The 14337-nt window shown below is 52.1% G+C and overlaps 1 protein-coding gene across 1 annotated transcript in view; it reads left to right on the forward strand.

The window, feature by feature from the left end:
- The window catches only part of elmo1 (engulfment and cell motility 1 (ced-12 homolog, C. elegans)), a 38389-nt gene that overhangs the window by 16341 nt on the left and 7711 nt on the right, over positions 1-14337 (forward strand). Inside the window, 11 exon segments of the mRNA XM_062446097.1 lie at positions 4919-5043; positions 6011-6051; positions 6161-6233; positions 7317-7367; positions 7454-7623; positions 9931-9966; positions 11630-11729; positions 12563-12714; positions 13041-13119; positions 13665-13706; positions 14138-14188. Of these exon segments, the coding sequence (XP_062302081.1) occupies positions 4966-5043; positions 6011-6051; positions 6161-6233; positions 7317-7367; positions 7454-7623; positions 9931-9966; positions 11630-11729; positions 12563-12714; positions 13041-13119; positions 13665-13706; positions 14138-14188 (873 nt within the window). The 5' untranslated portion in view covers positions 4919-4965.

The raw sequence follows: 14337 nt of genomic DNA on the forward strand, positions 1-14337 counted from the left end.
TGAAATGTTTAAAAATGGGACTAGCCACAACAACCCAGATAGGACAAAGACATCTTGTTTGTTTCTAGCCAAGGATGACAAACTGATGATGTATTTTTCTTTTTTTGTCTGTGTTTATACACACTCGTGTGTGTGTGTGGTGTTTGCTAGTGTGCTGTTTGGGGTGTGATTATGAATGCTCTGCCGGTATTGTACATTGAAGTCAGTTCCCTGTTGTGGTTGGAATCTTTTTTTTTCTCTCTGTGGTGATGTACTCCCTCCATTCCGTTCTCTCTCTCTGTCTCTCTCTCTCTGTGTCTCTCTCTGTCTCTCTCTCTCTGTGTCTCTCTCTGTCTCTCTGTCTCTCTCTCTCTCTCTCTCTCTCTCTGTCTCTCTCTCTCTCTCTCTGTCGCTCTCTGTCTCTCTGTCTCTCTATCTCTCTCTGTCTGTCTCTCTCTGTCTCTTTCTCTCTGTCTCTCTGTCTGTCTCTCTGTCTGTCTCCTGCAGCTCCTCCACTTCCTTTCTTCCACAGGTCATTGATTTGCCGTGCAGGGTGTGTGTGTGTGTGTTGGGGGGGGGGGTACAGTATATGGGCTGTAGAGGTTGTGTATATGTGTGCGTGTGCCTGGTACAGTAAATGGGCTGTTTGTGATCGCTTCGAGGCTGTGTGTGGGCAGAGACTCTGGCCTTCCTGTGGGTGTGGTTCAGCAGGGAGGAGTGTGTGTAAACATTGTCTGTGTGTGTGACACAGCGTCAGGATCTCAGCAACAATACGTCTTGACTGTGTCGTCCTGGTCTTTGTTTCTCGGCTAAGATGGGGGTCCTTATCCTACGTTTCCCAGCGTCCCCTGTGGCGAGGCGGGGGGCTTTGTAGAGGTGTCAGATGAAGCGCTTCAATGGCGCGTTTGAAATCCACCCTGGTTGCCAGGATCTGCAGTAACCCCCCACCCCCTCTGGGCGCAGCAGGGCAAACCATGGAGTTATGAAAGTTTAACAGGATTGATTTTCACACAGGGGTTGTAAAAGGGGACAGTTCTGTCGATGGTGGAGTGTGATTGATGGTGGGTTTGTGGGTTAATAGCCGGTGTTGTGTTCTGAGATGAGGCCTAGCCCACTCTGGTGGCCAGTTGGGCTAGCTTTGATTCCTTGCTGTGATCGACGGTTGTTTTGCATGCGTGTGTGTGTGTGTGTGTATGTGTTTGTGGGTAGTTGTAAACAGATGAGACCAAGGCTGGTGTATTGGCCAAGCCTTTTCTTTGTTTAGCCAACGAGTCGACATGATCAACATCACCCCTCTCTCTCTCTCTTTCACATGTTCTCTTTTCTTCCCTCTGCTTTATCTATGTTTCATCTCTCACACCTTACCTCCTTCCCTCTCCCCCTCCCCTCTTCCCTATCTCTCCTTCCTTCCCTCTCTCCCTCCCCTCTTCCCTATCTCTCCTTCCCTCTCCCTCCCCTCTTCCCTATCTCTCCTTCTCTCTCTCCCTCCCCTCTTCCCTATCTCTCCCTCCCTCTCTCCCTCCCCTCTTCCCTATCTCTCCTTCTCTCTCTCCCTCCCCTCTTCCCTATCTCTCCCTCCCTCTCCCTCCCTCTCTCCCTCCCCTCTTCCCTATCTCTCCTTCTCTCTCTCTCTCCCTCCCCTCTTCCCTATCTCTCCTTCCCTCTCTCCCTCCCCTCTTCCCTATCTCTCCTTCCCTCTCTCCCTCCCCTCTTCCCTATCTCTCCTTCTCTCTCTCCCTCCCCTCTTCCCTATCTCTCCTTCTCTCTCTCTCTCCCTCCCCTCTTCCCTATCTCTCCTTCCCTCTCTCCCTCCCCTCTTCCCTATCTCTCCTTCCCTCTCTCCCTCCCCTCTTCCCTATCTCTCCTTCTCTCTCTCCCTCCCCTCTTCCCTATCTCTCCTTCCCTCTCTCCCTCCTCTCTTCCCTATCTCTCCCTCCCCTCTTCCCTATCTCTCCTTTCTTCTCTCCCTCCCCTCTTCCCTATCTCTCCTTCTCTCTCTCTCTCCCTCCCCTCTTCCCTATCTCTCCTTCCCTCTCTCCCTCCCCTCTTCCCTATCTCTCCTTCCCTCTCTCCCTCCCCTCTTCCCTATCTCTCCTTCTCTCTCTCCCTCCCCTCTTCCCTATCTCTCCTTCCCTCTCTCCCTCCTCTCTTCCCTATCTCTCCCTCCCCTCTTCCCTATCTCTCCTTTCTTCTCTCCCTCCCCTCTTCCCTATCTCTCCTTCTCTCTCTCCCTCCCCTCTTCCCTATCTCTCCTTCCCTCTCTCCCTCCCCTCTTCCCTATATCTCCTTCTCTCTCCCCCTCCCTCCCTCTCTCTCCACATAGAAGGCAAGTCTTCTCATCTTACTCTTCATATATTATTAAGGTGAAACCCAGCCCTCTCTTCTCCTCCTCTTCTCCCTATTTTCTCTCCTCTGCCACTCCCTCTCCTCCCTCTCTGCTTTCAGCTCCCCTCCCCTCCCCTCGGGGGTCGCACATGGCCCCCAGATTATCTGAGGGAGTTCTGACGTGGGTTTAACTACAGTACAACTTCCTGAAACCATCCTGAAAGAGATTAAGAATCCACCTCTGGACACGTGTGCACACACACACACACACACACGCTCAGCCTCCTCTGGATTAGGGCCAGTGAGCTACAGAACTCCTGTTCCTGCTGCTGTGAGCAGGGATGGGTCTCTACATTACTGTAATTAAACTGAGGGATGGAGGGTCAATCTGCATGAGCCGTGAGGTGAGTTCCACACAGCCGTTCTGACCACCAGAATCACAGGGTCCCCTCTGCTCTCAGTCTGGAAGGGGAGGGAGAGGAGGAGAGAGAGAAAGGGAGAGATGGAGAGGGATGGGTTGGGGAGGGAGGGGAAAGGAGGAGAGATGAAGAAAGAGAGATGGAGAGGAGAAAAGGACAGAGAAAAAGGGATAAAAGAGAAGAGTAGGCAGGATGGATGAGAGAAGTAGAGAGGGAGGGAGGAAGGGGAGAGAGAAGAGGTACAGGGAGAACTGAAGGGGAGGGGAAAAAGAAAGATACCATGTTGAGATTACTCCTGTGCATATTAGTTTCCCCTTAGGCAGAGATCAGTGTCTCTCTCTCTCCCTTTCTCTCACTCACGCGCACACACACACACACACTCACTCTCTCACACACACTCACTCTCACACACACATGCACACAGAGAGAACCTGATTGGCATATCATGTAGTCTGTGCAGCATTTGATGCCTGGTTGTACAGCCATCATCATTATCAGACTCTGGCCTGGGAGAGCCAATCAGGAACAGACACACACACACGCACACACACACAGGAACACACACACACCTTGAAACAGTGATGAGCTGGGATCAAAGGGGTGCTGTGTTGCTGGGAGTGGAACTCTGGTTGGTGAGTGCTCCATTTGTATGCTTTCCCCAGCTGAGCAGACTTGAATGAGCTTTGATGAGAGGAGAGAGGGAGAGATGAACGGAGGGAGAGAGAAAACAGAGGTGGAAGGAAGGGGAGGAGAGAGGGAGGGAGGGAAGGATGCAGATGGAGGGAAGGTTGATAGAGAGATGGGTGCTGCTGTGTTCATCTTCCAGTACTTGTCTATTTCTGCTCCTGTTTACGCTTCTGTCTTTCACCCCCTCCCCTCCTCCGGCTTTCCAAGAATGGAGGACAAAAACACAATTTTCTCAGAATGAGGAGTGGGGGGGGGGGGGGGGGGGGGGAGGAGGAGAGTGCAGCTGCAGGAGCAAAGAGAGTAAAGTTTCTCTCTGAATGTCTTGATTGGCGGGTCTGAATCAGGGACCGGCTCTTAATAAAGCTAACTTCCCCAGGGGACGGGCGGGGGGTCGTGGTAACATAACTCTGAATAGAACCACGCAGCTAATAGCTAAACCTCATCGATGCAACCGGCTCCCATGGCAACCGGCCCCCTCGGAAACAAGGGCCGTGCTGATTATTATGGGGTGAGTCACACTCCAGACCAGACGGATTACATACGAGAATCGGAAATTAAACAACTGCTGAGATATCAGCAAAACAACACCCAAATGTCTCCCGGTTGGTTTTCCTACTTCCTGGTGTTTCCTGGTTGGTTCTCCTACTTCCTGGTGTCTGTTGGTTGGTTCTCCTACTTGGTAGTGTCCCCTGATTTATTCTTCTGTGAAGTCAACACACCAAAGCAGTCCTCATGCATTAAAAAAGAGGATTAAATATGTAAGACTTTTATCTATCAGACGCAAACATGATCTGCTTGTCCCAAGCTGACCCAAGTATTGAATAATTCATGTAGTGTTCGTTGGCCTGTTTCAATTGGTGTATCTACAAGACTGCCTGCCTGCCTGAGTCCAACACCTTATCTAAGGAAGCCAGGGGGGTTCAAACAATCTCTCTCTCCTCTCTCTCTCTTCCTCTCTCTCCTATTTCTCTCTTTCTAATGTCATCCTTCCTGCTGTGTCAGTAGGAATCGGTGATGACAAATCCCAGGCCCAATCTACACAGGATTAGAGCATTATAGCCAGGTGTGTGTGTGTTCTCACGTGTTTGTGTCACAGCTGTTCCACTTCCTGTACACCTGCAGCCTTCTCCATCCCTCTCCTCTAATCTCTCATCCCCCTCTCCTCTCTATGCCCTCTCCTCTCTTATCCCTCTCTCATCCCCCTCTCCTCTCTCTCCCCTCTCCTCTCTATCCCCTCTCCTCTCTTATCCCTCTCTCATCCCCCTCTCCTCTCTCTCCCCTCTCTCTCCCCTCTCCTCTCATCCCCTCTCCCTCTCTCATCCCTCTCTCCTCTCTGCCCTCCCCTCTCTCTCTCCTCTCATCCCCTCTCCCTCTCTCATCCCTCTCTCCTCTCTCTTCTCATCCCCTCTCCCTCTCTCCCCTCTCCTCTCTCTCTCCTCTCATCCCCTCTCCCTCTCCTCTCATCCCCTCTCCCTCTCTCATCCCTCTCTCCTCTCTCTGTCCTCCAGGCTTGGATGAGATCTCTCCACGGTGAGAGGTCAAGCCGTCTGCAGCCATGCCCCCCCCTGCAGACATCGTGAAGGTGGCTATAGAATGGCCCGGAGCTTTCCCCAAACTGATGGAGATAGACCAGGTCAGTGCTGCTATCACCTGGAACTCTCTCTTTCTCCTTTCTCCATCTCCTCTCTCTCCTCTTCCTCCATATCTTCTCTTCCTCCCCTCCCTTTGACCTCAGCAGCAGCCTCTGTTTCCTGTCTCAATCTGGCTTCATCTTTGTTGCACATCCTCTTTGGCCCCCTCCCTCCCTCCCCTCCCCTCCCTCCTCCTCTCTCTGGCCCGGAGCGTGTGTCTGTCTGAAAAGTGATTCTTGTTGGAGGCTTGGTTTCAGTATCTCTGCCAAGCTCCGTTGAGAATAACTAACACACATCTTCTAGCTCTTTCTGCCTCTCTCACTACCCTCATCTCTCTCACTCACTCAACTCAATTCAATTCAGCTTTATTAGCATGACAGTCATTTCAACCGTATTGCCAAAGCAAGAGGCACTACAACAGACAACCATACATCAACAACACCATTCAAAAACAACATAAGGAACGACAGTCTGTATTGTCCGGAACATGTGGTAACAACAAAGTGTCAAGAACAGAAAACAACAAATCGAAACAAAAACAACCTAAGTAAATAGCTACATTGAGATGGACAACACATATTACAAATAGGATTTCAAGGCTGGTCACATTACATTCAGGTTTTCCCTGATTTCATGGCACTCTTTTAGAATTCGTCCAGATAGGGGGGCTGTGTGTCCCTCCCCTAAGAGCACTTTTAGCTTTTCATCATCAGATGATCACAGATCATCGTGTGGTGAACGATGGTACAAGGGATTCAAATTTATCAAAGAAATTCTGTCTGTCTGTCTGTGTCTCTCTCTCTCTCTCTCTCTCTCTCTCTCTCTCTCCCCTCCCCCCCCCCCCCCCCCCCGGGCCTCCAGTCCAACATGATCTTGAGGGACTGTAGCTCTGGGTGTTTGGTGCCACTGAGGTGGTCACGCTAACAATCATGTCTTAATCCAACCAAACGGCTGTTTTTCTCTCCACAGAAAAAGCCTCTCTCCGCCATCATTAAGGAAGTGTGTGAGGGGTAAGGCTGGGTCTCATATTTTGGGCCTTGTTACATATGTGAAAAGAACCCAGTACCTGGATCTGTTTTAGCGTCTGTTCTCCAGCTGTGATGCGTCCTGTCTGTTCAGGTGGTCTCTGGGGAACCCAGAGAACTTCGCTCTCCAGAATGCTGAGAACACCGTCTTCTACATCACAGAGAAGGTGCCCATCATCCCCCCTCCACCTCCATCCCCCCTCCACCTCCATCCCCCCTCCACCTCCATCCCTACTCCACCTCCATCCCCCCTCCACCTCCATCCCCCCTCCACCTCCATCCCCCCTCCACCTCCATCCCCCCTCCACCTCCATCCCCCCTCCACCTCCATCCCCCCTCCACCTCCATCCCCCCTCCACCTCCATCCCTACTCCACCTCCATCCCCCCTCCACCTCCATCCCCCCTCCACCTCCATCCATACTCCACCTCCATCCCCACTCCACCTCCATCCCCCCTCCACCTCCATCCCCCCTCCACCTCCATCCCCCCTCCACCTCCATCCCCCCTCCACCTCCATCCCTACTCCACCTCCATCCCCCCTCCACCTCCATCCCCACTCCACCTCCATCCCTACTCCACCTCCATCCCCCCTCCACCTCCATCCCTACTCCACCTCCATCCCTACTCCACCTCCACCCCCCCTCCACCTCCATCCCCACTCCACCTCCATCCCCCCTCCACCTCCATCCCCCCTCCACCTCCATCCCTACTCCACCTCCATCCCTACTCCACCTCCATCCCCACTCCACCTCCATCCCTACTCCACCTCCATCCCCCCTCCACCTCCATCCCCACTCCACCTCCATCCCCACTCCACCTCCATCCCCCCTCCATCCCCCCTCCACCTCCATCCCCACTCCACCTCCATCCCTACTCCACCTCCATCCCTACTCCACCTCCATCCCTACTCCACCTCCATCCCCTCTCCACCTCCATCCCCCCTCCACCTCCATCCCCCCTCCACCTCCATCCTCCCTCCACCTCCATCCCCCCTCCACCTCCATTCCCCCTACACCTCCATCCCCCCTCCACCTCCATTCCCCCTCCACCTCCATCCCACCTCCACCTCCATCCCCTCTCCACCTCCACCCCCCCTCCATCCCACCTCCACCTCCACCTCCATCCCCTCTCCACCTCCATCCCACCTCCCTCCCTCCTCATCTGTGGAGATGAGATGATGTTTATCATCCGTAGTTCAGAGCTTAACAGCTTACTCACAATGTCTTCTGGTGTGTGGGTGTCTCCGCAGAATCGTAACGACATAAAGAATGGCTCCATTCTGCGTCTGACAACATCTCCTGTAAGTCCAGACTGTCTGACAACATCTCACACTGCCTCTGTGTGTGCTTCATCTCCTGGTTCATACTGTGTGTGTGTGGTCTCCAGTCCCAGACTGCGCTGAAGCTGCACGAGCGTGTCCAGTCGTCCAGTATGGACGCCAAGCTGGAGGCCCTGAAGGACTTGGCCAGCTGCTCCAGAGACGTCACCTTCGCTCAGGAGTTCATCAACCTGGACGGCATCTCACTGCTCACTCAGATGGTGGAGAGCGGCACGGAGTAAGTTCTCCCTCTCCTCCTCTTCTTCCTCTCCTCCTCTTCTCCCTCCTCTCCATCCTCCTCCTCTCCCTCCTCCTGCTCTCCCTCCTCCTCCTCCTCCTCTCCCTCCTCCTCCTTGTCTTGCTAGACCTTGTGTCTCTCCTCTTGTCCTGTGTTGTATTTCTGACTGGTTCTCCTGGTTACACACGTTAGCTACAACACGTTCTCCTGGAATCAGATCTGGGATCAGATCTGGGATCAGACTGGTCTACATGCTGGCTTTGGAGTTGCACTGTACATGCTTTTAGAGGGGGAAGAGGGGGGTGTGCGTGTGTGTGAGAGTGTGAGTGTGTCAGATGGCTGAGGGCCTTGGAGACTGCTGAAGGTTACTGGGAGGGTAACAGCAGCATTTTGCTGAGGTGGAGTTTCTCAGCCATGATGGGAGCTGTGTGTGTGTGTGTGTGTGTGGCCTAGGTCTCAGAGGGGCAGAGACAGCAGGGTGAGTGTGTGAACACCCAGCAGAGTCCAAGCACACACTGGGAGCCTGTGGAGACTGAAGACACACAATATGGATTTATATACTCACTCACTCCTCTATTCCCATAATCACCCTCATCCAGCCACACACACACCCTCATCCAGCCACACACACACCCTCATCCAGCCACACACACACCCTCATCCAGCCACACACACACACCCTCATCCAGCCACACACACACACCCTCATCCAGCCACACACACACACCCTCATCCAGCCACACACACACACCCTCATCCAGCCACACACACACACCCTCATCCAGCCACACACCCTCATCCAGCCACACACACACCCTCATCCAGCCACACACACACCCTCATCCAGCCACACACACACCCTCATCCAGCCACACACACACCCTCATCCAGCCACACACACACACCCTCATCCAGCCACACACACACACTCTCATCCAGCCACACACCCTCATCCAGCCAGCCACACACACACACTCATCCAGCCACACACCCTCATCCAGCCACACACACCCTCATCCAGCCACACACACACCCTCATCCAGCCACACACACACCCTCATCCAGCCACACACACACCCACCCTCATCCAGCCACACACACACCCACCCTCATCCAGCCACACACACACACTCTCATCCAGCCACACACTCTCATCCAGACACACACCCTCATCTGCGCTGCAGCCATCTAGCCGTCATGCTCCATCCAGGAGGCCAGATGAGGTTCAGTCCTGTGGTCTGGAGGATATGACGTCATGGTGTATTTATGTGGCCCCATCACCTCGTCTCTGACAGGACGTGTGATGCTGCCCCCTGCTGGCTCTAAATAGGAACATCTGTCTCTTAGTCAACTGTGTGTTCAGTGCAACCTCAACTGTCCAGCTCCTCATTTAGGGTTGAGGTTCTGATTAGGGATACTTTGAGTGTGTGGTGTTTCCCAGTTACAAGATAAACATGATTTCAAACCTGTTTTTGAACATATTTTCTAGTTTTGAAAGTTACACTTTCAAACATTCAAGTTTTCTGGATTGAAAATGCTTTTTGGTCTTATGTTAAGCTAGCCTCAAATCAGCTTACTTGGAGTTCTGTGAGCTAGGTGTTGTTGTCGAGAGCTGCAATTGTTGTGTGAGTCTGTCAGGATTCACTGTGCAGCCAGCTGCTTCTCCAACTGTTCTGCTCTGTGTGTGTGCGTGTGTGTGGCTGTGTGTGTGTTTCTGTGTGTGTACCTCGACTTTACCATCCCTTTGTATATAGTGTAACTTTTACATAAAAATAAAAACTGCATTGAATCAAAGGCACAGCTGGCATCTATTTATGTCATATTATTTTCAGAAAAATGTACCTGATTGTTTAACAGTGTTGGGTTGATGTGTGTGTGTGTGTGTGTGTGGTTGGAATTGCGTGGTAGATTGTGTGAAAACCCCTTTCTTGTGTTACGTCTGTGTGTAGAAGCATGATGTGAAGGACGATCCCAATTGAAACCTTGAGGTGATTCCAACAAGCAGGACTGACGAGTTACTAGTTCACATGCTGAATCAAGATCCGACTAAATGTGACCAGAATATGATGGGACAATGTCAGTATATATATATGATACAACAGTGTCAGATATGACAATGTCAGTACAGCATGTTTCATCATCTTTTACCAATGAAAAGCCACATCTCAGCATTTGTGTAGCTTGTTGACCCTGCTTGTTGGACCCCGCCACACCAGGAGCCCCTGTTTGGGTCTGTTCTAGCTACGGCTTCAGTCCTCCCACATCTGCTCTCTCTCCCTGACGCCAAAGTTTCTTAAATCTTTACAGGCGCTATCAGAAACTACAGAAGATTATGAAGCCCTGGTAAGCCTCCCCAGCCGGATAACCCCATTGGCTCTCTGTCCTCTTCCTAATCTGCCAGTCAAGAGTCTGCATGATTAAAGACTTGCACCCTGGTGTTATGGGAAACCCAATCATGGCCGCCAACACTCGCATCCATCTGTGGAATACGATATCTATGTATCACTTAACCCAAACAACCAATTCTTTTCTCAACAAAAATGATCTTTTTGCATGTGCTGTTGGGCAAAGAGGATATTTAAGCGGAACTAAAGACACACACACTCTTGTTTCTTCGGGGACGTTATTTTTAAGTGCACCAGTTCCTGTAGTCTGTCTTCAGTGTTCATCGGGTGTTCTGTCAGGAGCTAGTTGTGACCTGTGGGTTTGGCCTGGATGGTGTCACTTGCTAGTCAGTGATCCAGAGGTAGAGCTCTGATAACTCTTACTGAGCTGAAGGGAAGGTCTGGCCCGGTCTGACACCTGGGTCTTATCCTCACAGACGATAGGTTGTCCTACACTCACTTCAATCACAACAACCTAGTAACCTCATCTGTTTACTGTAATGACAATAGTACATCCATCACACTTCAAGTTTCCATCACTCATCACATGTAGACTGTAGAGGCTCTCCTGCTGTCAGATAGAAACAGGTTGGAGGTCGTAGGTTAGAGGTCATAGGTCGTAGACCAGGCTGTAATAATTACACTTGGTTGTAATTATTTAGCATTATAACACTTAGCAGTATAACACTTAGCATTGCAAGTTTTAATTGACAGGCACTCTCATCACATGGTGTAGGATAGCTGTCCATTTGCTCAAGCTTACCGTACTCACCCCTCCAGTTAAACTCTATACCACTAACAGAACTACAATCCGGTCTTCCTATGGACTACTAATATGGCTGACCTGCATCCCGTCTTAACCTCCTGCCGCCCTCTGGAACTGTGACTAATTTATCACAACAGTTGTCAGAACTCATTTTCTTAAGTGTCTCACACTCTTATACACATGTTTTGTTGTATATTTAACTGTTAACTCTCATATACTGTAGCTTTTCTTGTTTGGAATGTTTCCCAGGAATCAGGATTGCATTCTGTAAACATGGCAGAAGGGGGCAGTATTGTACAAATATTTTCTCACAAAATAGCAAATTTAACTTTCACTTCTTTTTTATTCTTTTCAACATAGTGTTTTGTATTTTTTTTACTGAGATTGTACATTTTGATTTGAACGATTTTGTTTTTGTCGAATATTAACGGCCAGTTGATGCAGTGACCGGCTGTGTTTGGTGATAGAAGAGTTAACCTTACTTACCTTCTCTGGAACATGAAGTTGACCTGTTGATGTGCCTGCATGAGTCCCTGCTCTGATACTGTGCTCCCTGGCTGTAGCTTCTACCAAGTAACTCCTCCCCTTCCCCTCATCCCTCTATTCTCCCTTCTCCCCTCGTTCCTCATCGCTCTCTCCTCCCTACTTCTCTTCTCTTCATCCCTCTCCATCCTCTCCTCCCCTCAACCCTCTCCCCCCCTCCTCATCCCCCTCTCCTCCCCTCCCCTGGCTTGGCTTTAGCCGTCCATCCACGCATCACCGTGCAGCAAGAAATGTTCCTATTGGCTGTTTCTCCTTGGCGTGGTTTTGTTCCAGCGTTTCTATTGGCTGTGTCTGTGGTGTGGTTGTGTTCCAGCTTCGGAGACCTGCTGTCCTTCACACTGACCGCCTTCGTGGAGCTCATGGACCATGGGATCGTCTCCTGGGACACCTTCTCTGTGGCCTTCATCAAGAAGGTGACCCCCCCCCCCCCCATCCTTTCACCTGGTCATCCCTCCCTCAATCCACCCATCCCTCTCTCCTTCCCTCCCTCAATCCACCCATCCCTCTCTCCTTCCCTCCCTCAATCCACCCATCCCTCTCTCCTTCCCTTCCTCAATCCACCCATCCCTCTCTCCTTCCCTCCCTCAATCCACCCATCCCTCTCTCCTTCCCTCCCTCAATCCACCCATCCCTCTCTCCTTCCCTCCCTCAATCCACCCATCCCTCTCTCCTTCCCTTCCTCAATCCACCCATCCCTCTCTCCTTCCCTCCCTCAATCCACCCATCCCTCTCTCCTTCCCTCCCTCAATCCACCCATCCCTCTCTCCTTCCCTCCCTCAATCCACCCATCCCTCTCTCCTTCCCTCCCTCAATCCACCCATCCCTCTCTCCTTCCCTCCCTCAATCCACCCATCCCTCTCTCCTTCCCTCCCTCAATCCACCCATCCCTCTCTCCTTCCCTCCCTCAATCCACCCATCCCTCTCTCCTTCCCTCCCTCAATCCACCCATCCCTCTCTCCTTCCCTCCCTCAATCCACCCATCCCTCTCTCCTTCCCTCCCTCAATCCACCCATCCCTCTCTCCTTCCCTCCCTCAATTCACCCATCCCTCTCTCCTTCCCTTCCTCAATCCACCCATCCCTCTCTCCTTCCCTCCCTCAATTCACCCATCCCTCTCTCCTTCCCTTCCTCAATCCACCCATCCCTCTCTCCTTCCCTTCCTCAATTCACCCATCCCTCTCTCCTTCCCTCCCTCAATCCTCCCATCCTTCCTCCCTGGTTCATCCCTCCCTCCCTGGTGTGTGCAGATCGCCAGCTTCGTGAACAAGTCGGCCATGGACTTGGCGGTGCTGCAGAGGTCTCTGGCCATCCTGGAGTCCATGGTGCTCAACAGCCAGGACCTCTACCAGAAGGTGGCGCAGGAGATCACCATCGGACAGCTCATCCCACACCTGCAGGGGTGAGAGGAGGCACACACACACACTCACACACACACAGAGACACTCCCGCTCTCTCTCACACACACACACACACACACACACACACACACACACACACACACACACACAGAGACACTCCCGCTCTCTCTCACACACACACACACACACACACACACACAGAGACACTCCCGCTCTCTCTCACACACACACACACACACACACACACAGAGACACTCCCGCTCTCTCTCTCACACACACACACACACACACACACACACACAGCGTTCTCCAGCTTGTTCCAGCGGGTTCTCCAGTGTCCCCCTTATCTCTTGTTCTCTGACTGCAGGAGCGACCAGGACATCCAGACCTACACCATCGCTGTGATCAACGCTCTGTTCCTCAAAGCCCCTGAGGAGAAGAGACAGGTGGGGAGGGGGCACACACACACACACACACACACATATACACACACACACATATACACACACAAACACAGAATTTTTCTTCCCAGACGATGATGACACCACTGCTCAACCTCCCCCTTTCATCTATTTTTACTTTGACGGCCCCAGAGACACCCGCCCCCCCCCCCCGCCCCCCCCTCCCCCCGCACCGCCCCTCCTCCTCAGGACCATGACTGAGCTCAGCTCGTGGAACGACAGCGAGTTGAGGGCTGTCCTCAGCATCACGACTCAACACACTTCCTGTGTTCTCCTGAGTCAGCAGGAAGATGACACAGCAGAACCCCCTCCCCCCCCCCCTTCCCTCCCTCCCTCCCCCTCCCCATGTTGCTAACTCACTAGCCTGTTGCCGGGGGTCAACAAAAACATCCTTCGCTACCTGCCCCCTTTTTTATTTTGTCCTCTCCTGTCAGTCTCTCTCCTCCTATCTCTCTCTGGTTCTCTCGCCCCCCTGTGACGTTCTGTCTGACTGGTGTGTGTTTTCCTTCCTCCTGCACTCCTAACGGTAGCTTGACGAGCACTCTGTGAGCATCCTTGATTGTCCGCTGACAGTAAGTGCACTTTGATTAGCGATGTTTCCTAGATCCCTCTCTCCATCCCTGTCTCCCCCCTCTTCCTCCCCTCCCTCTCTCTCTATCTCCCTTCCTGTCTCCATCTCCCTCTCCCCCTCTATTCCTCTCCTCTCCCTTCCCGTAGAAGAGATAAGAGTGTGGTGAATCGTAGACCCAGGATGGAGACCAGAGGAGAGATTTACGCTGTCTCACCGAGAAAGTTGTTTCCTTTCTCCTACCTTACCCATAATCCACCTCTTTATTTCTGACGTATAGCTTCCTCTAGAACCTCTCTAGTTCCTCTAGAGCCATTTGTTTTTGCCATAATAAAGGTATAGATCATGATCCCTTTCATTCTCTCCCTCGCTTTCCCTGTCTTTCTCTCTGTCACACTCTCTCTGTTTCTCTCTCTGTGCTCGCTCTCTCTCCAGGAGATGGCCCACATCCTAGCCCAGAAGCAGCTACGCTCCATCATCCTCAGTGTGAGTGTCTACAGTCACACTACTCTCTCCCCTCCTCCCTCTCTGTCTCCTCCCCCTCTCTGTCTCCTCCTCCTCTCTCCCCTCCTCCCTCTCTGTCTCCTCCCCCTCTCTGTCTCCTCCTCCTCTCTCCCCTCCTCCCTCTCTGTCTC

Source organism: Osmerus eperlanus, chromosome 20, assembly GCF_963692335.1.
Source record: "Osmerus eperlanus chromosome 20, fOsmEpe2.1, whole genome shotgun sequence".
NCBI lineage: Eukaryota > Metazoa > Chordata > Actinopteri > Osmeriformes > Osmeridae > Osmerus > Osmerus eperlanus.